The following is a 22,820-nucleotide window of genomic DNA, read 5'->3' on the forward strand; positions in this document are numbered from 1 at the left end:
GGTGGAGGTAAAAAGGACAGAGGCCAGGCTCTTCTCAGTGGTGCCCAGGGACAGGATAAGGGGTAATGGGCACAAGCTGAAATACAAGAAATTATATTTAAATATAAGAAAAACCTTTTTTATAGTAAAGGTGATTGACCACTGGAACAGGTTGCCCAGAGAGGTTGTGGAGTCTCCGTCCTTGGTGACACTCAAAAGCTGTCTGGACATGGTACTGAGCAACCTGCTCTAGTTGCCCCTGCTTTGAGCAGTGAGGGCTTGGTCTAGATGGTCTCCAGAGGTCCCTTCCCACGTCAGCTGCTCTGTGTTTCTGTGATATTTAAATAAACAGCAACAGGGAAACCCACAAGGATTTGGATACAAACACTATGGATGTAAGAGCAGTTGCTTAATACTGGTAGAGACCTTCACTCCAGAGGTGTTGTGGTTTGACACTTTAAAAAGTAATACCCTAAATGAAGGGTTCCCCAGCCGGTACAGAATGCATCCCCATTCCCTGACTCAGAAGCATTTCCCGTGCAATCCTGTAGGCCCCTTCAGCCTCAGGAAAGAGGAACTCTACTTCCAAATTCCTTGACTGCTAGGCAGAGTGCAATATTCCCACTGGAAATATACACCCCAAGCTTCTGTCTCTGTAACTTAGCATGCTGAATTTCATCAGCTTGATTACAAGAAGACTTCAATGGGTTTGGGTTTTTTAAAATTTCTTTTCCTGGATTCCTCCTGCAAAACATATGCTCTTTATTTTTCCTAAAGGAACCACGTAGAATTTTGAGTTTAGAGTTTATCTTAAAGATACTGGATGAGAAGTAGGGTTTTAGCTCTCTCTCTCTTGTTGTGTGTGTTTTGGTTTTTTTATTTTTTTTAAAGGAATTTTGTTGATATGTGTGTGGACTTTCTGAAAAGGAGCTATTTAAGCAAAGGTCAAGTACAAAATTGTCACTCATCACATGCTTATCTAGCTTATTTTTAAACTAATACACAAGTGTCTAAGTATCACATGGTCTTTCTTGCATTGCAGACTGGTGCCAGACTTGGTGTCTTTTCTGGTTTGAAAAGATAAATGTCTAGTGGTTTTTGTTTTCAGTGAGTTAGTTTGTGAGTCACGTATATCATATAATGTTGCTTTGCTGCTGAAGTTTAATCGTTTTGCAGAAGGTAGATGGAGTCTCCACATTTTAACTTGGTATTAGGCTGAAAACTGCAGCTGGGGAATGTTTACTGAAGGGTTTGTTTAGTAATTCACATTCCTGCGTTCCAACAGTTTGTTTTAGATCATTTGTTAAAGAGCTTAAAGAAGAACTCCCTTAACTATTGGTGTAGAGCTTTTTTGCTGTAAGTTAGGTTTTTTTGATTGATTTTGAATTTTTTTTTTATTATTTTCTCTTTTCAAAAATATATATCAGTTACTTTCCTAAATAGCAAGCATGGGTAAAATAGTATACTGATTTAATAAAACTAATCAAATACATGTTGTAACTTTTGTCTTTTGTTTTAGAAATGTTTCTTTAGTAAAATGTAATAACTTTTGAGATTTTTTTTTATTTACCACCTAAACGAGGAATAGTTTAAATGAAAGTTTTAAGTAATAGAGGAAAAATATTTTTGCAGGTTAACTGCTTATGTAAGTATCAACATCTTTAGGATAGTTCAGCTGTATAGTTTAGCACTGTTTGAATTCACTTAAAATTCTGTAGTTCACGGTAATACAGTGACATCTGTTCACCAAGCACACTATAAACATTTAAATAACCTTAGAGCTTCCAGCTGAAGGTTTAGTAGCGATGTCTCCACTAGGCTTAGCCATTTCACTTGAACAGAAGGCATAAGCTAATGTTGTGCTTATTGGCTCGTATCTGCAGTTTGCAGTGAAGTAGTAGCTTTGCGAGGAGCCTGGCTGTATCTGCACCAGACCTCAGAAGCCTTTCCTGGATGTGTTCAAATCCTAATTTTTTGTGGAAACAGGCCATGCACTCCAAGTTTAGAAATATGTGTATGTGAAAGCACCAAAGTAGTCTAGAACTTATACTAAGTGCTGTTTAGTTCCTATTCCTGTTTGTATAGGTTCCCTTGTATACTCCATTCAAGCACTAGCTATACATTCCTTGCATCTGTACTGAAAGCCAGGCTAGTGCAGACACTTTATAACCAGCTAATATCCAACATATGCATTCTTTGTGTTTCAGACAGCTGCTGAACTTATTGCAGAGACTATAATAGGAATTTTAATCATTAAACTTAAACTAGGCCCTATTCCTGTATTACTGGTTCATTCTAGCAGCTTAGGTACTTTACAACTCTTGCTTCATTGAGTGGAAGTACACTGAGGAGGCATAGCTTGTAGTGTTAAAGTCAAGCACGGGAGTGAAGCCATACCCCTTAACAAAATAGCAGTCAACTAAAAAGAACAGAAAGTTTGTGAGCTGCCATAAAAATATCCTGAAAAATTGGAAGTAGGTGTGAAGTGATGGTACTTGCTGTGAGGTATTTTTTGGACGCTATGTTTCTGTGATGGCAGAAGGGACTGTCTGAAGGATTGTGTTTTACTGTGGTATCTTCATTCTTCTTTCATAGTATCTCCTTTTCTGAGCATGATAGCTGTGGATTAGCGTTCACTTTCTTGTCGCTTGTTCTTGAAATGTAGTTAATTTAAACACAACCTGTAGCTAAACTGTCTTAAGTATCAAAAATGCAACCTATTGTGTGGGCAGAATGGCTGGTTGAAGTAACCTGCATTAGTTGTATACTCATATGAGTAACAGAAGCACATTTTAAGTATGATTTTTTTTCTTAGGACTTGTAGCTGAAAAATTCTGTTTGAACATACATTGTTCAAAAAAAGTTCCAAAAATATTTGTGGTTGGAGAAGTGCCCTCAACCTGCCAAATGAATTTCAAATTCTACAAAAATAAGGATAGTCTTGCTGTGAAGTGATGCATAAGCTGCAGTACTCTTTGGTATGTCATACGAAAACAGTGCTGAAACACAACAGCCAAAGTTGACCTGTGTGTTTGCTGTGTATTGGTGCAAGCAGAAATGCATCTTTATGACAGAGTAAGATTTCCTCTGTCTGACAACTATTAAAATACTAGGAATGAGGTTTTTTAATGCTAACTGGTTTTGTTTCTTTGCCTTTGTTTCGAATGTCCTGGGTGTTTGTGTTTATTACAAAGCCATTTCGCTTTTGGCATATCCAGCTGCATAGATTGGTCCAGTTTACGATTCTTACTTCTTCAAAGTAAGAAAGAATAAGACTTGGTATTTTTTATGATTTTAATAAAATGAATTTAATACATAACATTTACAAGACTTATATGGGAAGATATTCTTGGCAAAGCGATAGGTACCTGATATATGTATATTCCTTTAAAAAGCACTTGCTGCTAATTATTATCTTACAAAGGTAATATTGCTATACCTAACTCCACTTAGAACTCTGTCTGCTGTCCTCCTGCTATTCTTTCTTGAGGAGTATCTAGGGTTTATCTTAGGTTTGTGTTGAATATTTTATGAATATTTTTCACTAGTGTATATTGAATTCTTTTCTTATGCAATCAATATGTGGGTAAAAGTCCTGGTCCCTTTTGACATGAAATTGTGAAAGTAATACCATAAATACTCAATAAACACTTTGGCTATTTTATGTTAGTCTAGATCAGCTGAATGGCTTTATTTTCCAAGGGGAATAATGCTCTTCTGAAAAGGAAAACATAAAAAGAGACCGATCTCCAATGAGTCTAGTCAGGCCAGAGACTTGGATTCTATAGTTTACACAAACTGCCTTAGACATGAGCACACATGACAGCTTATCACACATCTGCTCATCAAGGGCTTTTCTTGGTTGTTTATATGGTATGTTCAGGGTTTTTTTCCCCTCAGCTTCTTTTACATGTGATAAAGGTGTGTGTGCAAAAGACTGTAGGATTCTTAGGAAAATTCAAGTTAAGTGAATTCACAAGTTTAAATGGAGCCAGGTAACTCATAACAAAACTGACAATTGTCACCTTATTTCGGTAAGACTTGTTTACAGTTTGGGTTGATTTGAACATTTCAAAGGAATATGAAGAAGCACCAGTATATTCCACTCCAAATAAATTATGGTTTTTTCACAGTTACTGTCTGTATGACTCTATATAAAGCTTAAACTCACATGGATTAATGTTGCACAACGGTGGAGGACGGCAGGAAACAAAGTGCAATTTCAAATGGCAGTTTACAACTCCATGGACATGAAAGAACCCCCATACACCCACCTTCTCCATGTCCAGTGTGTGGGTACAGTGCCCCTTCCCTGTATTCTTTCATCCTGTGGAGGAACATGATGAAGTGGACACCTAATTTGCACAGAACTGATTATTTCTGTTGTTATCTCTAAAATCAGTGTTCTAATTTTTTTCTTTTTCTTTTTTATTTTTTTCCCTGTGAATTCATGGCTGGCTGTAGCTCTAGTGGCATGTTTGGGAATCTTTTGTTCATGACTGTCTGCTCTAAAATATCTGTTATACTTGTTTCTCTGTTAATGTGAGCCTTCAGAGTGCTGTGGTCTACTTACAGACAGTGTGTAAGTATCACATTAGTATCACACTCTAAATGTATTTGGTAACAAATGGAATGAAAATTATTAAATGTTGATACTGTTTGTGGTAACTTTCATTTAGTGTTCTGCTCTGGTTCTCCTTGTACAGGCCAGACTTGGTCCTTCTCTGCATTAATTTCTCATCTTCTAGCTTTTCTTACCTCTGTAGTTGAATCTAAGCTTCCTGTGGTGTTGGAAGCATGCTGTGCTTCTCGTGTGCGTGTCTTACACATGTGTGCGCACACTCATCCATGTAGACACAAATAGTCCTGGAGCAGAGCAAGTCTTTATGCTCTAGAAAGGAATAGTGTTCTTTCTGGGTTCCAGCATCTCAGAGATGGGATCAGCTGTGGTGCAGCCTGTTCCAGTACTTGACCACCGTTTTGGTAAAATACTTTCTTCAGTCTAATCACAGTTTTCTATATTACAACTTGTGTCTATGGCTTCTAATCCTGTGACCTTGAACCTCCCAGAACAGCCTGCCTGTGTCTGCACTTGTGCTCCCATCAGCTGTTTGTAGACATCAGTAAGATCTCCGCATCCTAACGAGTAATCCAGTTCTCTCAGCCTCTCCCTGCGTGCCATGTGCCTGAGCTCCTTAATTATCTTGTTGGCTACTTTATGTCAATGTCTGCCTTGTTCCAGGGAGCTCAAAACTGGGCACAGAACTACAGATGCAGTCTCACAAGCGCCGAACAGGAGGCACTAATAGTTTCAATCTGTTGGTTTCATTCCTGAGAGTACAGTCCAGTTACATAGTACAGTGTGTTTGACCTTCTTAATGATGAAGGACATACTGTTGACTCATGGTCAGTTTGTTGCCCACCTGGACCCCAAAGTCCTTAACTGCAGAGCTGCTTTCTAGCCAGTCGGTTCCCTCCCCGCCTGGGCTTGCTCTAGCCTAGATGTAGGGCTGCTTACATGCTGTTGTGGGACGTCATGAGGTTCCTATTATCCTGTTTCTCCAAGCTGTTGATATCCCTCTGAATCGCAACCCTGCCCTCTAGCATGTAAACTGTTCCCCCCTCCTCCAGCTTGGGATTTGCTGCAGAGGCATTACATCCCCTCACCCGTGTCACTAATAAAGTCAGGGAGTAATGGTGGCTCCAGCACCAGTTCCTGAGGAACACCGGTGGTAACCAACCACCAGTTAGACTTTGCACTGCCGACCACCGCCCAGCAGTCCAGCCAGTTTTTAACATACCTCATTGTCCACTTATTCAGTCTGTAGCGCAGCAGTTTGCTTTAAGGGTTCTGGGGGAGACTGTGAGAAAGGGCTGTGTAAGGTCAAGGTATAAGAGATCCCCAGCCCCTCCTTCCCACGGGGTCAGTCACCCTTTTGCAGAAGGCAAGGTCAGGCCATGTCCTTTTCTTCAGACAGCTCAGCCTCACCAGGAAAATGTCATTTTAACCTGTGTTTATAAAAGCAAAGAAACAGCTTGTAGTATAATGTCATCAACCTTATTTGTGAAAGCATTTTGCAGGGAAGCTGTTGGGTGCTGCTTCCTGGCCAAAATGGTACTGCTTCTTGCGGGGTTGGCTTGGTCTGCTCAGCAGTCCCGGCCCCGGGCAATTCCCCATCATCCAGGTAGTTGGGTCTTTTGTTCAAGTTGAAAAACTGTTTCAAGTCAGCCATTGCAAAGATAACGTTGTAGCTGTGGAAATATGAAGAAACTTCCATTAAAGTGTTGACTAAGGCTTGTAAACAACTGAATTGCTGAGCTACTTCGTGTTTTGTCTGTCCATTCCTTTTTATTGTTAAGGCTTGCTTTTGATGACTGGAGCTGCCTCTTGCATATTTTCCAGCCTGTATGTCTAGAAGGCTGTTCAGATGCTGAATCCCCAAGGGGTTCTGTGGCCTGGTTTTAATGCTCTGATTTGTGCATTAAGTGCTTTTAGTTATGGTCTTTCTGATTTTCGTTTAAGTAACTGATCATAACTATATGAGTTGCAATGGAGGTGACTAAAAAAAAAAAAAGGATAATTTTCATAAACTTGTCTAACCAGATAAAAACTAGTTGTCTGTGCTTTAATTAAAGGAGGGGAAAAAAAAAAAAGCTAGCAAGTTATGGTTTCTGTCAGAGCTGGCAGCAGTTGAACTGGAAAAGTTTCAGACTCACCACAGACTTGAGTGGTTAAAGAGGAAATCAAAGCATACAAACACCGGCCAACTAGCTTGGAATAAAGTCAGACCGTTCCAGTCACTGGGACATGAGGACACTGCGGGAGAGTTACAAGCATAATGGTCACTGAATGGAAGACAACAGGAAAAAGTTAAGAAAATGGCAGGGAAAAAAAGTAAAATAGAAGAGAGCTGAGGAATCATTAGAAGGGGAGATTTTTAGGGAAGTAAAGCAGATGGAGAAGTTGAGGATCATTAGTATCAAAAGGCTACTGCTTCCTGCTTTTCTGCAATGTCACTATGCTTTTAAATTCTGCAAAACACATTTAAATCTATTTAAACAATAACACTATAGTGAAAATAAAATAATTCATAAATGTTAGTATCCCTAATTATTCAAAAGTGAGTTCCTTAACTTGCATTTTCTTTAAGAAGTACTTGGGCAGTAAGGAAGATATGTCCAAGAAGATAATCTGACTCAGCTCTATAACTGCGCAAAGGGGATTAATTTGCTTTTGAAAATCCCCTTGGAGACTCTTAAAGGCAAACATAAGGCCTCTGGTTTAAATTTCTATTTTTAAAAGAAATCAGTCACTGGATTCTTACAAGATGTAACTGTGTAAATCAGTCCCTTACATTGCTTGGAAAATCTCAGACAGATTTAGGATTGGGCAATTATGATGAAATGTGTGGTCTTCTTTCATTTTAAGTTGACAAAGAATATGTACTTGAAGCATGTATGTCTGTCTCTACTGCTGCACATATATGTATTTTTTTTCAGCAAGGCTAAGTGATTTATCACAAGACAGAGATGACATTTAAGAGCAACAACGTAGTGTTAATTGTAGATAATGCTTAGATCCTTGTCCACATCGGAGCTTTTAACATTTCTATGCTGCCACAACCAGTCGGATGTTTTGGGGCAGAAAGCTTTGTGTAGACAGAGTCATTGGGAAGGGATGCTTTCTAGATTATAAATGGTGAGTTTGTTTTTATTATGCACTTATTTCCATTATTTTACCCAGACAATTCAGATCCACTTTCCCACAGACATTTTACAAATACTTTTTTGGAAATTGGTCTGATGGCAATCTCAGATAAATTCTAAATTAAGCCTGGTAGTTCCAGTGCTGCTGAAATGTAAGTTTCCCCCCGCCTCCCCCCTCAGGATGTTTTGACCAGTACAAAAACAATACCTTTTATCCCAAGAAGCTTGTGGTACCTGCTGTGTGTTACAGAATTAACTGCAACCTAATGTTTCCTGTGAGATTTCACCACTCTAAAAGGGTCTGTCCCAAAAGCCATTCAGGAAACAAAAACAATAGGTCTTATCACAGGCAGTGGTCTACTTTTCAACCATGTTTTCTGTGTGTGTGATTCAGGAGTTGCTAACGTTGTGAAGATGCATAGTAAAGGAAGTGGATTGCTTAGAGAAGGACACTTGACTCCCAGTATCCTTCTCCTTCCACTCAGGGATGCCTGCAGAGATGCCTCATTCCTGAAACAGAACTTTGAATGTGCACATGGCCTCCCCACCCTGCTTATGCAGAAATCACAGTTTTAATTTAATCCATAGTATTTTGTTAAACTTTAAAAGCTGAATTTTTTAAAGCCCAAGAAATTGTTCATTACTAACCCAGTTAGGCTTTGTAGCGCGTTCTGGGTAAGTTATGTCAAGTCATCTGCCCCCAGTAGAATTTTTTAAATAGAATTATAATATTTGATGCTTTAAATACTAAGGCATTTGTGAAGTCACAGCTCTCTAAAACTTTATAAATAAAAGCTAGTGTCCAAGAATCCTGTCCTCAGAAGTAATTTTTCAATTACTGCTGTTCCTTAGGAGGGATCTGAGAGTAACGGTTGCTTACGCCTGCTGAGATAGTGATGTTGGGGTACTCTGCCACTGTGTCTCTGGGATTAGCTGTGAGCGGATTTCTGTGAAAGTGGCTTTTCTATCTAAAGTTTTTTCTGTCATAACTCTTTATTTCTACCACCTTCATTACTGCAATTTGACGAGACCAGGAATCATTGTCTTTGAAATATTGTTGCTCTTTATGTAGTGTTGAAAGAATTGATTGCTTGTAGTCACAGTGCTGTGGCATTTTCTGCTCTCTGCAACAGCGGAAGCAAATTGATCTTACCTGTGCTATTTCAGCTGAGTCACTTTTTTGATATTAGTGACTGTCATGATCTGCCCCCAAAGCTGTGGTCTGCATAACCAAGCAGCTGTTTGGAAATGCTTCTGAAATAATTTATGTCTCTGAATCACTGAGCTTTAGTTTGAACTGCAAGGAAAAGAATTATTGCACTTTACAGCAAGCATCTAGCAACGCACCATTTTGGGTCAGGGTGTGGAAAACAGTTGTATGCAGCTTAGCAAGGGAACGTTTTACCTTGTATTATCAATTTAGAATGCCTGAATGAATTAATTCAAACAATTGCAGAACTGTATGGGCAGAGTAATTAATCAAGAAGTACTTTAGACAAACACTAAAAAGTGCCATTGATGCACTTGATTTTGCTGATGTTAAATCATTGGCCTTAAAGTGAGCAAGTTGAATGTGTGATGGTATAACTACCTGGCTGTGACCTTTGAATTACCTGCACTTGACTGTAGGAATTCAGTTTCACAAAATGCAAATATTTGAAGTACAACATTAAATCATATTATAGCTTATCACACTAACTGAGCTGCCTTCTCTCCAAATTCCTTTTGATAGTAACTACTACTTACTAGTCACTGGTAACTACAGAGACATTACCAAATAAAACACTGACATCAAAGGTCTTCAGAAGAAGAAAAATATAATGCACTTTGTTCCCATTTTGCTGAGCCTGGAATGGGTTGCAGAATTAAAAAAAAGCATCCCAGAGTTGCGTCCTACTTTGAGAAAAATGTGTGCAGACCCATATGCTGTTGTGTAGTGTTTCTTCAAAGGTCATCCTATTTTCTTCTAAAAACATTTTGGAGGGGCTTTTTCTTTTAAGGTGGCATTGCACTTTAAGAACAGTTTCTAAATTTTAATAGAATTTAATTATATTATATTTTATATGGATATATCTAATGTGTTTATTCTATTAAAAATAGTTTCTGAAATAGATGGCTACAAAGGTAATTTCAGCCAAGTCCTGTTTGTATCGTATAGAAGGTGTTGTAACGTTGAGTGCATCCGTGTAGCATAGCCCCTGTGGCTGGTGTCCAAGCTTCCTCTGAACAAGCTGGGATGCTAGAAACAACATTTGTGTAATAATGTGGTTTGCTGCTTAGACTAATTAGCCTTGATGAGAAATAGCTTGCCACTGTTTCAAAAGTATTTAAAATCCTGAATCTTTTTAAAGTGAAAACAACCTCCCATGCCCCAATTTTTTACAGGAAGTTATCTTCCCTGTCATAGAGGGTTGAGAAGCTTTGTTGTAAAATACACAAACTTCAAGCAAAATAACGTTTTCCTGAAAACATGTCAAGCATATTAGACATGGTTTGTTTTGGGTTTGTTGTGTTGTTCATTTGTTTGTTTTTTTTTTTTCTGTGAACTACTTTTTTTCCTGATCCATTGCAGTTAAGTTTGATGAAGTTTAGAAATTTTCAAAGGACAAAGTAGCATTTATAGAAGTAAAATACTAAGAAATATTCATGGCGTTTAACTCTATAAATGTAGTATGAAATTTAACTATATTTATGGCATAAATGCTTTTGTTAGGTTCATAAAACTTTGTATCCTAAAGAGAAGAATACTTGTAGAATTCTACTAGCTCTTGTTTATTAAGTTGTGACTAGTATCCATCTCTTTTTCATCTGCTGGGAGTCTCCATTTCTGGTATTCCTTTTGCTCAGTCAAGCCTGCAAAGGGAAGGTTTGTCTTTACTCACACTACAGAGCATTTTTATCAAAATTACATTTGATAGAGTTCCTATCTTTAAAAAGCCTAAATCTCTTCTGTAAACTGTCTTTTGAAAGAGGCAGATCTTGCTCCCTTGTCAGGAAAACCACAGTTTAATAATACAATATATTCTTGGGCTGGAATTATTGAGCCCTTCTAAGGAAGTCTGATGGTAGGTGCCGGGAGATGGTGCGGGTGACTGTGATGAGCAATCTTTCTATATTTGTACTGATGTGATGTTCCAGTGATGTTAGGGACATTATGCTACTGGCAGAATTATTATTATTATTTTTTTAATAGGGCAGACTTCATAAAATCTTGAATTTCTGGTTAGTCAGATCTCGTAAGGGCAAATATTAGTGTTTGGACTAAATTGTGATTAATGGCTTTTTACTTTATTTCTGCAAATTTCTAATTTGGGAGAAGACCACCTTAGGATTGGGATTTAGTTGAGGTGTTTTGGTTTTTTTCTGGCAGTGGGTGGGGTGGTTTTGTTTTGTTTTATTTTTGGTTGGTGGTTTGGGTTTTTTTTCCCTACCAGTGCATTAGGTTGATACCAAGCAAGAATTTACTGGATTATTCAGGAAAGGGGGTAATACCACCCCCCTTGCCCAAAAGTAACCACCTGCAGAGCAGCCGGGATGTTCTGTCATATGACACTGGAGCAGCTATTCAGCTCTCCCATCTTGCTCACAGATGTCTGGTCTGGGTAAATCACGTTCAGTGTGAGTGAGTAGCACACTAATGGTGTATCGTAGTATGTAATTGAGTTGTTTTCTGAGCTTTGAATGAAAGATGTTTTACACTTTTCATATCTGAGGGTGGGATCGTGTCTCTGCTAAACTTAGTGGCATGAGTCCCATTAAGAGGAACCAGGATTTTGCTCCTCATGTCTCTGCTCTCATTCTCATCTGCTGCTGAAATCCACTGATTAGTCCCACTGAAGGAAAGTCTGTGTTTGTCTGCTGTGTCATAAGTATTCTTACTCATAATTAGTTCCATCTGTAAGGGGTAGCCTTTCATGTTAAATGTGTGTGTGTTATGAGGAATATTACTGTTTTGAAAATGAAGAGTCTGCTTAATCTAATGTACAACATGAGCACATACTAGCTAGACAATGTGAAGACCACTGTTTCCTCTGTCTACAACAAAATATCAGGCACTTGACCAAAATGTTGATGACGTTCAGTTTGGTAACATGTTCAGAAAGTTTTTAATTAGCCACATGGTAGTAATTTACCTGTGGATAATATTTTACCTTGTTGTGAAATAATCCTGTGTATTGGGCACATAACTGATTAAAGGTTAATAATTCAAAGCAAAAGGTTAATAATTCAAAGTATCTTAATTGGTTTAGTATGTTGGAAAACCAGGACTTTGTGTTTTTTGTTCTGGAATCACTCAAAAATTTATCCAAAATATGTTGGTAATTACAAACGTAATGACCATTAATAATTGTTTCTACAAATGTCTGTAATTTGTGCAAAAAAGCTTTGACCTGTATTAATGCAAACTGACATATGCAACTTTAGATGCTTGAAGAAGGCTTCCAGTTTAAAACAAAGCAAATTCTCTTTTGCGGCTACTAGCGTGCTGCCTTTTTAGTGCTGCATATTTAAGCTTCAGCTGTGATAAAGACTGGTTTTTAAGGAGCTTTACCTACTGGGCTGGTTTCAGAGGATCCACTTGCTGGTGCATGCCACTTAGTAAAAGGCAATGCTCAGATTCTCAGAGTTCCCAACCGACTTTTTCCACTTGATTGTGGTCTGAGTATGTGGCAGCATGGACGTATGAATAATTTGTTATGCTGGAAACTTGGAGTGGAAGGCTGGCTTACTAAGGCAAAAACCCACTACAGATACTTCATTATAGTTATGGTTTGGTTTAAATTTGTATGTTCAAGAGTAGGTAATTCTCAAATCTGTGAAAAGTGGTTAGTTCAGCATTTTACAAATATTTGAAATCTGCATCCTTTTGTTGGTCAGCTGTAGCCCAAAAAATTATTTTTTTCCCCGGGTTGGAATTAGCAAATATGGTACCAATAGGATTTAAAAGTTTTGGCTTTTTTTGTTTGCTTTCTAACATTAATCCTTTTCTATATTACATCAAAGTCTGTCTCATTTTGGTTTTGTTATATAATCTCTTTAAGTACAAAACAAAAAAAACCCCAACAAACACAAACAAAGGAAAGAAAAGAAAAACTGAATTACTTATTTATTCCACAATATTTTTATTTTAGACTAGGAATAAGTTAATTGGCAGCGAACTTGAAAAAAGTATGTCTCCAAATCCCAGCTTTCAACTCTTGCCCCAAAATAAATCAAGAAACCCTCTGAAGTACTTAAAGACCATAGTAACAAAGTTCTTAGAAACAGTCCCATGTAATACTGTGAATGTTTTAAGAATAAATTCCCCTTCTGTGTGCTTCTTGCTACACATTTCTGTTATCTCTTTGTGACCAAGGTAACTGCACTACCAGAGAGAAACTGCTGTTAACGTATTTTTTCAGGTAGCCCAGGTCTTCGTTTAAAGAATATTTGCCCAGGAAGCAACTCTGAAAATGCAGGACAAACAAATTTACTAGAAACTAGTCCTTGTAGGAAAAGAACATTGATGGAAAAGATAAGACTTATCCTCATGGTCTGGAGATGAATAATTTTGAGTATTTAGTACTGTTCCATAGTACTTAATACTCCTAGTATTTAGTACTGTTGCTGTAGAGCTTTTCAAATACCATCACCTAAAGACAGAGAAAAATACATAGTGAGAAATAGGTATGATTTATGCATAAATTATAAAGAGAAAGAGGTATTTTTTGTGAATAAACTATACGTGGACTTTTATGAAATCAAAATTTCTATGTAAATAGCATAAATAATCCTTTTAACTGTACCTCAATACCAGTTTAGATTTTGGCTCTATTTAGATCTATTACATAGGAATGAATTTAGAAGTTTGTTTTAAATACCAAAAGTATAATTTTTATCAGTCTTATGATGAAGTGGCACATCTTGAAGACAAGCCCACAAAAAGCATCGTTTTCATGCAAGGTTACAGTTCAAGATGACAAAAAATTGGTAAACAACTTTTCATTGAAACTCACTTTTACACCAGATTTGTAGTAAGTCAGTTTTTGCAAATGGGAGTAAAATAGAAAAGTTGTTGGTGGTATGTTTGCGGGTTTTTTTTCTTCCCAAATCCTAGCTTAAATTTGAGTTTAATAAATTTACTTCATCCCAAGATATAAAATCTTGATGCATCCCTTTGTTACTGATGGCTGACAAAATTGTTGTTTCTGGGTGAAAGGGATGCTGTTCAAGTAACCTTGGGGTCATGGGGCAGGATTGTTGCAAGTTAAATCTCTTCTTGATGACCTGAGAAGATTGGCAAAATAGCTGGTAATGTTACTTTCTTTGGAGGAAACAAAGACTAGTACAGATATCATCAATGTCAAGCACACCTTTGTGTGTTGGTTTTAAGGGGGCAGGCATGTCTGCTATGAAACTGATTTTGTTTCCTTGAAATGAAAGCAAAACTAAAAAAAAATAAAATACAACAAACCAGCAAAACCCATTTCAGAACAAAACTCAACACCCAAAAAAACCTGCAAACCAGAATCTGTGGATCAGCCTATGTACAACAGGTAATTATTTTCCTTTACTCCCTTCTCATGATCGTGGCTATCGAGATGCTGTAGGGTTTCCATCTGCACAGCTGGAAGAGCTGTGGTGAATGGTGGCTTTTATCGCTCTGGCTGCGCCCCTCAGCAGGTGCAGCATCTTGCGTTCGTGATCTTACGAGCTGGCCGGTAAGTAACGTGGGCTTTGACTGGATCGCCTGTGAGGTGCCTTCTCAAGGTTCAGGGGTTTGCTTGCAGTATTTTGCCACCCCAGCATTGTTTTTTAGCGCTTTGCAGACCCGTGTGGGGTGCTGGAGGGGCCTCTGGGGGGAGAGGCTGGTGCTGGCTGGCTGGGGTGGGATGTGCGTAGAAGACTGGAGTGAAGCTAAGCCTTGGGGGAAAAAAAAAAAAAGAGAAGAAAGGCTTTGATTAAATGAATGTTGGTATCTTTGTTTCCCACTGCCTGAATTTAGAATTAAGTTTTTATTTTGGTTGGCGATAAGTTAGCTTTCCCTGAATTGAGTCTGTTTTGCCCATGCCAGTAGTTGGACGCGATCTCCTCGCCTCTCTAGACCCCTGAGCTCCCTTGTTCCCTTCCTCCCTGTCCCACTGGAGGGGGGGAGTCTGGCTGTTAGCCCCCACCAACCCACCAGGCCAGGCTCCCAAAGGCAAGTGTAGTATTGCTCTGCGAGACACGGCAATATACATCACCAATCCATAACGCTGTTTTTTTGTAGCTGTGTGGAAGAAAACTGGTTTAGCTTAGTGAACGATGGAGAGGGGAAGGAGTGTGACAGTGGGATAGCTCAATAGGAGCCTGCTACGAAATGAAGGGTTAGGTTGAACGGAGAGTTGTGCTTTAAAAATAAAAGAAATGCAAAAAGAAGAAAAGAAACAAAAGGGGGGGGTGGGGGGGGGGAAGAAATGAAAAAAACATGTTTTGCAACCCTGGAAGAATTGTAGGAGTTTGAAAGAGTCACAGATGGGAAGCAGGGAGAGAACCGAATGCCCCTGGGCTGTGAGGGAAAGCCCTCTGTGGCGTACCTTCCATGGCCAGTGGTGGAGTAGAAAACATTTTAGGTTGCTAAATAAGTTACACAGAGGAAGTATAGATCAATTATCTGCTTATACTCTCTTAATTTCAAATGCTACTTTTTAAAACATGCTTTGGGTCTTGCAAAATGAAAGGCTTTTGGTTTGCAGAAGAAAGGGGAGATAGGTAAAAATGCCTTCACGTCTGCTGAGTGACTTGTCTTTGAGTGGGAATGAATCACTTATTTGAGCAGGTTGTAAAGGTTCAGATTATAGGGGTGTTTTTTTCTCTATTTTATATAGACAACTGTATATTTTACTAAATGGCAGCTTTTTTCTATATACATTTTTAGTTCTTAACAGAACAGTCTCATTGCTGTGGTTAAGCAGTATCTTTTAGTTTTCTGATCTAAAATGGACACTAAAATCTGATGCTTGGGTCTGATAAGCAGGAAATAAATATACATACCCAGTCTAGCAGAGAGAATCACAAACTGTCTAGATGTTATGTGGTAGAAAGCAAGATTCTGTTGGTAGAGAAGGTCTCAGGGCCAAGGTGATGTCCGGGGCAGGAGAGCACCTGAGTACATGTGCTGTGCAGTGTCCTGCGCTTCCTGATCCACCGCTTGTGCAAACAAGGTGCAACAAATGTCTGAGGGCAACCTCTGTGATGGAAAACCTTTAGAACTTGCAAAGCAATAGGTCACGGAGCTGCCAGACGCAGCAGTGGAAGACTGGATATATCCAAGTAGTAAACATGGGGTCGTGTAGGCTGGTGATTTCAGAACCCACCAGGCACTATCTTTGCCTTTTCATTATGTTGTGAAAGTTCTCCTGTAGTTTAGTGTTAGCCTTTTCTGGCACCAAAATGCTTTGCTATATTGAAGCTGTGGCTTTTTTATTGTGAAAATGGACAGAATTTAAGATGTTCTAGTAACCATGAACAAGACAGATATTTGTAATTGGGATTTTTGGTTTTGTTGGTTTTTTAGAGTTTTAAATGCTTTAACCTATAAAAAGCTGTAGGACAATATCAACTTTAAAAGGGGGAAGGGGGGGAAAAAGTGCAACAGACTGCTTTTAACATTCTGCTTATTACATTAATCGCACTACCAGGATCCAAAGGCTAATTCAGGAAAAAACACACACTGAGTGGTAGTTTTTGTTTGTTTTGATCATTCCACCCTTTTACTTTGAATTAGTCTGCCTTTGCTACATTGTCAGGTAAATTAAAAGCATTCACATATTCCTTTAATTTCTTAACGGGAGTTTCTCATTAGCTCCCCAATCTTTTGTGCCAAGCTGTCTTTCTGGTTGGTGATTCTGTCTTCATTATGTTACTTGTTTTGTTTATACAAACCAAATGAAAGAAGGAAAAAAATAACTCAAATGTGTTTTCAAGAATACACAGTATTTTTAAAATCTACTTTTAGTTTTTCAGGACTTTTTTCCTTTATTTCTTTGTTCAGGTTGGATTTTTTTTATGTGACAGCAGGATTGGAAGCCTGGAGATCCATCTTTAGTAATGAACAATTGTTAAGCCTATTACAGTTTTCTGAAAATACGTGAATTCCCACTCTTGGATTTTGTATGTGGTTTCCACTGATTGTTTTTTCAACCTTTTATATAGATGTGAAAGATACTTTTAAGAAGGTAGGAGGTCAAAACACTTTTCAAACTACTTCATTGATTTTTGAAACAAATACTACTATTTTCTGCTCATAGATATAAAAGCTCATTTTTTCATATATACTTAATAAACATGGCTGTGCATATAGAGGCTTCATTGGCTAGAAACTTAGTATTTTTGTTTTCTAAATAGGTGTCTCAATGCATGTACCTACTGCAAAACTAAGCATGCCAGAGGAGATCTAGCAAGTTACCCAATTGAAGAACTAGTGGACAGAGCCAAACAGTCTTTTCAAGGTAAGGAATTTTATGCCTACTGTAAAATTCAGCCTCTGAAGTGGACCAGGTCTTATTTTCACCGTTAGTGATCGTGACGCAATATGGCTCTATTACGGTATTGATGTTCTTAATAGTCATAACTGTGTCTGGCGGTGCTGTTGTGATAGAAAGCCGTGCTTCGTGGTGGTGTGTGCTACTGCTTACAAAGTGTAGTCCTACCATAAGGGGGATTTCAGTTTGGGTTTAGGCTTGCTCAAATGAAGTTCCATGCAAGCATTTTTTCATGATGATGGCGAAACTAGTATTTAGTCATTTTACACTGTCTCTGGTTTCTTAAGGGGGAAGACAGAACTTTTTCACTCAACAATAAAACTAAATTTCTAAACTCCCCTAGGATTCTTAAAACCCTGTTTAAGGATACGTTGCTTTTTCTGGCAATGGATTTCCTGGAGGAGTACTGGGATGTTTCTGAAAACTGTACAAAGCTTATCACTTTTTAAGGATATTTGTAATGTCACATGGATCCAATCAAACATCAAAAGATTTTCCTGCAGTAGTGTACCCTGTGCCAGTATCTGCCTAAAACTCTTGTATGCCTGGTAGTTATGATAGCTTTATTGTACCTTAATATTTGTTCTTTATATCTGAATTTTGCCAGTGTTTCAAAAACACAGGTTTCCAAATAATGCCAGTATTCATTTGTGATACAGACTCTGTGAAGGCACAGGTGTGGGTTGTTTTTTTTTTTGGTGTTTTTTTTTTTTTGGTGTTTGTGTGCCATGTTGAAGGATTAAATGTATATTAAAAAAAATACTGAGATAATTCAGGCATCGCAACTCCTTCCATTTTTGTATCAAGTAGTATGAATCAAAAGTAGAACAATAAATCCAACATGTGATGTCATGTCCTCTGTAGATGTACAAACAGTACATGCATCGGGTTTCACTTACGGCTCTGAATGTTGCAAGTGTTCCAGTAAGAAATAGGTCTCTAATGATTCAACGTGTTTTTAAATCCATCCTTATTTAGGGATCCATAATGAACCTTATTTAGGTCAGTGATGAACTTCTGGCTATTCCTGTCAGTAGTGTGCAAGGAAGAATCCTTTTCCTAATCAAAACCCACAATCAGAAATTTCAAATTCTACATTATCCACACACAAAGTACTTGTTTAAGATTGTAAATGCCTTTTGCTTTTGTTAAAAGCCAAGCTCCTCTCTTTTCTTCCATGAAGCCTATCTGCAATTGCCATAAAATGTCTCCTATCGCTTAAATTTGTACAAGTAATGCTGCTGTTGCTGTGAATTGGATTGTCTGTTATGATAAGCAGAAATCCTGTCATGTCTCAGATTTCTTATTTTAGCAGGTCAAGTTTCCAAAATCTGTGTGCATATTATAAAATGGTCAGTAGCTGAAATACAAGAAGTATAAATACACTTATTGTTTTGGTGGAGAAGCAGTTCAGGAAACATTTCAGAAAGCTAGAAGTTTTCAGTAGTACAAGACAGGCGATGTTGAAATCGCTGAGTACTCACTGTGCAGGAGGAAGTTTGATGGTTATGGTTATTATTATACATTAATTTCCAGACACAAGTAAATGCCTGGTGATAGCAAGACATATAGGTAGAAAAGGAACACTACATTCTTTTCCTTTCACCCAGGTGTAATTCTGAAGTACTTTTATATTATGAGTAGCATAAGAATAGTGTTATTCTGATAGCATTATATAGTTGTCAAAATGCTCTAAAGAAACTTTGAACAATTCAGCAAAGGAGTATGACAAAGAGAAGAGATGGGTATTACAGTCAGGATTACGGTCTTTCTTAAGTTAACTATTTAAATTCTATTTAGATTTATTGTATGTAAGGAAAGAAAAAAATTCAGACTTGTCTGTCCTGTTATAGTTGTATTTACATGCCTTAAAGTCCACATTAATGAACATAGAGATGTATTTGCTTGATATAACAGGAAAGAAAACTCAAGTTTTGTTTGTCTTTGCAGACAATAAATGTGAAATTTTGGAAAGTATTTTGAACCTCAAGTATTGTACACTTGGGTTGAAAATTCAGTAATTCAATTCATCTGTTGTACTGTGGCATTTATTATAAATATTGACTCTTTCAAAATAACTTGATTTCTAATGGAAAAACTTGCCCTTAAGCTATTGTTTTGAAATTTCTTGGAGAAATGCTATGACGTGTCTCACAGCAGGCCTCTCCAGGGAGTTCTATTCTTATTTGGCCTTACACTAGTACCTTTGTTAGAGGACATAAGGAAAGAAGCAAGTACTGAGTTGTAAAATGACAGACTTTGCCCCCAGCTTTCTCATAGTTAGAAACAGGCATGAAATAGTCAGATACTTAGTTTGCAGTGTATGGAGAGTTTATTGCTGCAGCTGGGCTGCAGAAACTTCACCAATCCAGGGAAAGACTTAAGCAATTCAAAGTCATTATGAAAGTTCTTGCTGAGTGACTGAGCCACAATCTCTTCAGCAATCACTTCTGGGTTTTTTCAGCAGATGTGTTGCTGAGGCTGTAGTGAGAAATAGGTACAGATGTGTGATGAAAAGTTTTTTCCACTTTGGAATTATTCTTGGTAGAACTTAGGTGTCTTAGAAGAACAGCGGCAAAACAGTACGTGATGATTTTGTATAACAGCACCTTCAAGCCACGTAAGAAAAGAGATGATACCATTTGCGGTGGATTGTATGCATGCATTCTTACAGTACGCAACTTCACAGGCCCCAACTTCACAGGCCCCAAAGGTGAGAGGCTTCAATTGCTGAATACGTTGAAAATGGATTAGAAAAGCTGTATTTAAGGACATTTTGTTACAGATCCTTAAATCTCTGCACAAAAAATTTCTCCAAAATGCTTTCTTCAAGTGATCTTACTTTGGTAAGATTGCAGTTAACATCTAGAAACAGTATTTTTAGCAGCAGTAGGTTGCCAGGACAGGCTTCAAGTGCTGTGATCAGATACTCCCAATTTTTCTTCAGTCACTTCTGTACTGCAGCCTCTGGGTAGGATATCTCTGTGTATAAAATATTTCTAAGCTGCAATATAGCCTGCATTACTCTGCTGCAAGCCATTTCAAGTAGTCAGTAGTCTGGTCCTGGGTGGCTAATAATAAGGTACATGATCTCTGACAGCAGCTGTAAGGTGGTACCTGGCAGTCATCACTCTCTTTGATGTCTGTCTCCAAGGTGACTTCTGAAGTTTTGAAACTCTCAGGCTTTTTAGTCAAAATTTAGTTCTCTGACTCTAGCTGCTGGTTTTCTGAGAGTTTTGCATACTTTGTGTAGGTAAATTGGTATTTATTTCAGTGTATTTTAAGGTCCAAGCCTGTATCGTTTTGGTTGGTTTTGTAAAAAGAAAGTTTAATATTCTGCCGAGTGGTAACTTGATGAGAGCAGATGACAAAGCTGTAATAATTTATATATGTGTTCAGATTATTTGTGTAAGCATAAAATTGACTCAAATCAACTGATTAAAAAGAGGTGGCTGAAAGCATCATGACTGAACAGATACCACCTGTGTCTTGTACTTTTCCAACCTCTGAAATAATTTTTCTTTTTGTATTTTTTTTTTAATATCTTAAATTCATTATCATGTGCACAAAATCTAAGTGTGTTGCAGGTTTCTAGGAGATGATGCATACTTTTGTAATGCATTAGGCTAAGTGTTACGGTGTAGTGAAAGCGAGTTTGTTGCACACTTTGTATGGGTTTATGCCTCCTGTCTGACCTCCATAGTAGTTTTGAAGTTATGACTCACATCAACTTTAATAATTCACAAACTTTCTTTCAGTTTCAGACAGAGTATTTTGTTCAAGTAGACTATTGAGGTTTTCACTTTTTTGACATTATTGGTTTTTTCTGTACATTTCAACTTTTAGTAAGTAGTTTCTGTAGTTCTATAATTTTTTTCCCATGAACGTCCTTGTCAAATCACATTATATAGCAGCCTTCTGTAAGACAGCTAGTAAAAGAAAAAGTATTGCAGAATATAGTAAAGTGGTCTTTGAGTAGAGAACAAATGTCTACTGTAAGGTTGTTTATGCAAAGAGGTTTTCTACAGCTGATAATACAGCACTTTCTTTGTGTCATCAATTTAGTAGTATGAGTTTTTTTCAAAATTTGCTATAGCATGTTCAATGCTATATTTTAGGGAATTGCATTTGCAGTTATGAGAGAGCTCTTTCTTTCCTTCCCAAAGCTACTTTATGTATAACAATGTGTTTTTGCTTAGTATATGAAGTGGAAGGCTGTGGTGGCTGCCATTGGTGAGCAGTGTTCCAAGGAGACACAAAAGTTAAACAAGCCTGTGCTTTGACTGTTGTGCGGAGTGCTGTCCTGGAATAGCTTTGGCTACATTGCAAGACTTTAAGTTGATTTTTTTTTTCCCCTTTTAATGGGATTTTAGTGACCATAAAAAGATATATAACTGATACCTGGTGATTTGTAAACCTTACATATGTGAAAGACGTTCTGAGCAAAGATAGGACTTTGTATTGCAAACAATTGTGCTTGTTCAGCAAACTAAGTTAAAGTTACAAATAGTTTTATGGAATTGGCTGTTATTTCATTCTAGTTTAGAATTAAAATCTTCTGCATGTATCAGTACAAAATTATACTTCTTTAGCATTACATGTCTGTTGCAGATGGCAGGGAATATACTGCTATTAAAATATACACTGTATAATTACTACTATATTAGCTTATTTTATGGTAGCAACCAGGAAGTCAGGTCCTGTTGGGAGACATTTTTTCTTATATCCTCAAGCTTTGCAGAACAATCGCTTCTGGATGAATAATTGCAGTGGCAAAATATCATTTCTTATTATTCTATTATTTGCATGATCGTTCACAGGCATGCGTGGAGTTGAATTCTGAATAACGCTTCTGTTTAGCAAATCTTGGACAAAATGTAGCATCATAAAGCAGGGGAGCTACCTGAATGAAGATTGTGGCTCTTGACTTTCATTAGTTGTCTTTAGCAATTATCTCTAATCTTGTATATTTTGAAGTGTTGAGAGTTTAAAGGAGATTAATGTTAAATATTTCGTTCTCTACAAGTATTACTGTAAACAGATGTTTGTGCATAATGATAAGGATTAATTTTATATAATGTGACTGGTTTGCAGAGCTTTTCAGATGACTGTCGAGTTTGGCTAAGCGTTTTTGGGTTTAGTAGTTCTGGTGAGTGCTGTCAAGACATATACTGCTTTATTAATTGGTAACTGTTTTTCTTCCTGCATGACTACCAGTAAGCTCTCTGTATGTTTTCAGAGCAGCTGCCATTCATGACAGGACAAATACGAAGTAGCAGAAATGGTCTTGGTTTCCCATTAACTGGCAGACGCAGTACCGAATTAGGATGCTTAGGCTACATCTTCTCAATAGTAGATTTGGTCTTTGAACATGCTGAGAGGGACATGGTGCCCGCTCACCCAGATGGAGACCTGGGCTGTGTACTCAGGGTCCTTGGGGGGCAAAACTAAGACTGTAAAGAGAGTAGCTGTTGTATATGCAGGTCTCTCCTTAATGCAAAATACACACTTGCTCGGAGCCTGGACACAGACCCAGGAGTGCAAAAGCTGTCTTAGTTGTTTCAACGTGGCCTTTGTTAATGATCCTAAGCATCCCCCAGGAAATCTTTCTTAAGTAATATTAATTCCTTG

General features: G+C 37.8%; 1 protein-coding gene across 1 annotated transcript in view; it reads left to right on the plus strand.

The window, feature by feature from the left end:
* The window catches only part of CDKAL1 (CDKAL1 threonylcarbamoyladenosine tRNA methylthiotransferase), a 428,463-nt gene that overhangs the window by 177,169 nt on the left and 228,474 nt on the right, over window positions 1-22,820 (plus strand). The window contains exon 9 of the mRNA XM_080381401.1: window positions 17,053-17,156. Coding sequence (XP_080237527.1) covers window positions 17,053-17,156 — 104 coding nt within the window. The remainder of the gene's footprint in view (window positions 1-17,052; window positions 17,157-22,820) is intronic.

The sequence above is a fragment of the Falco punctatus genome (genome assembly GCF_963210335.1).
Source record: "Falco punctatus genome assembly, chromosome: 3".
NCBI classification, from domain to species: Eukaryota; Metazoa; Chordata; class Aves; order Falconiformes; family Falconidae; genus Falco; species Falco punctatus.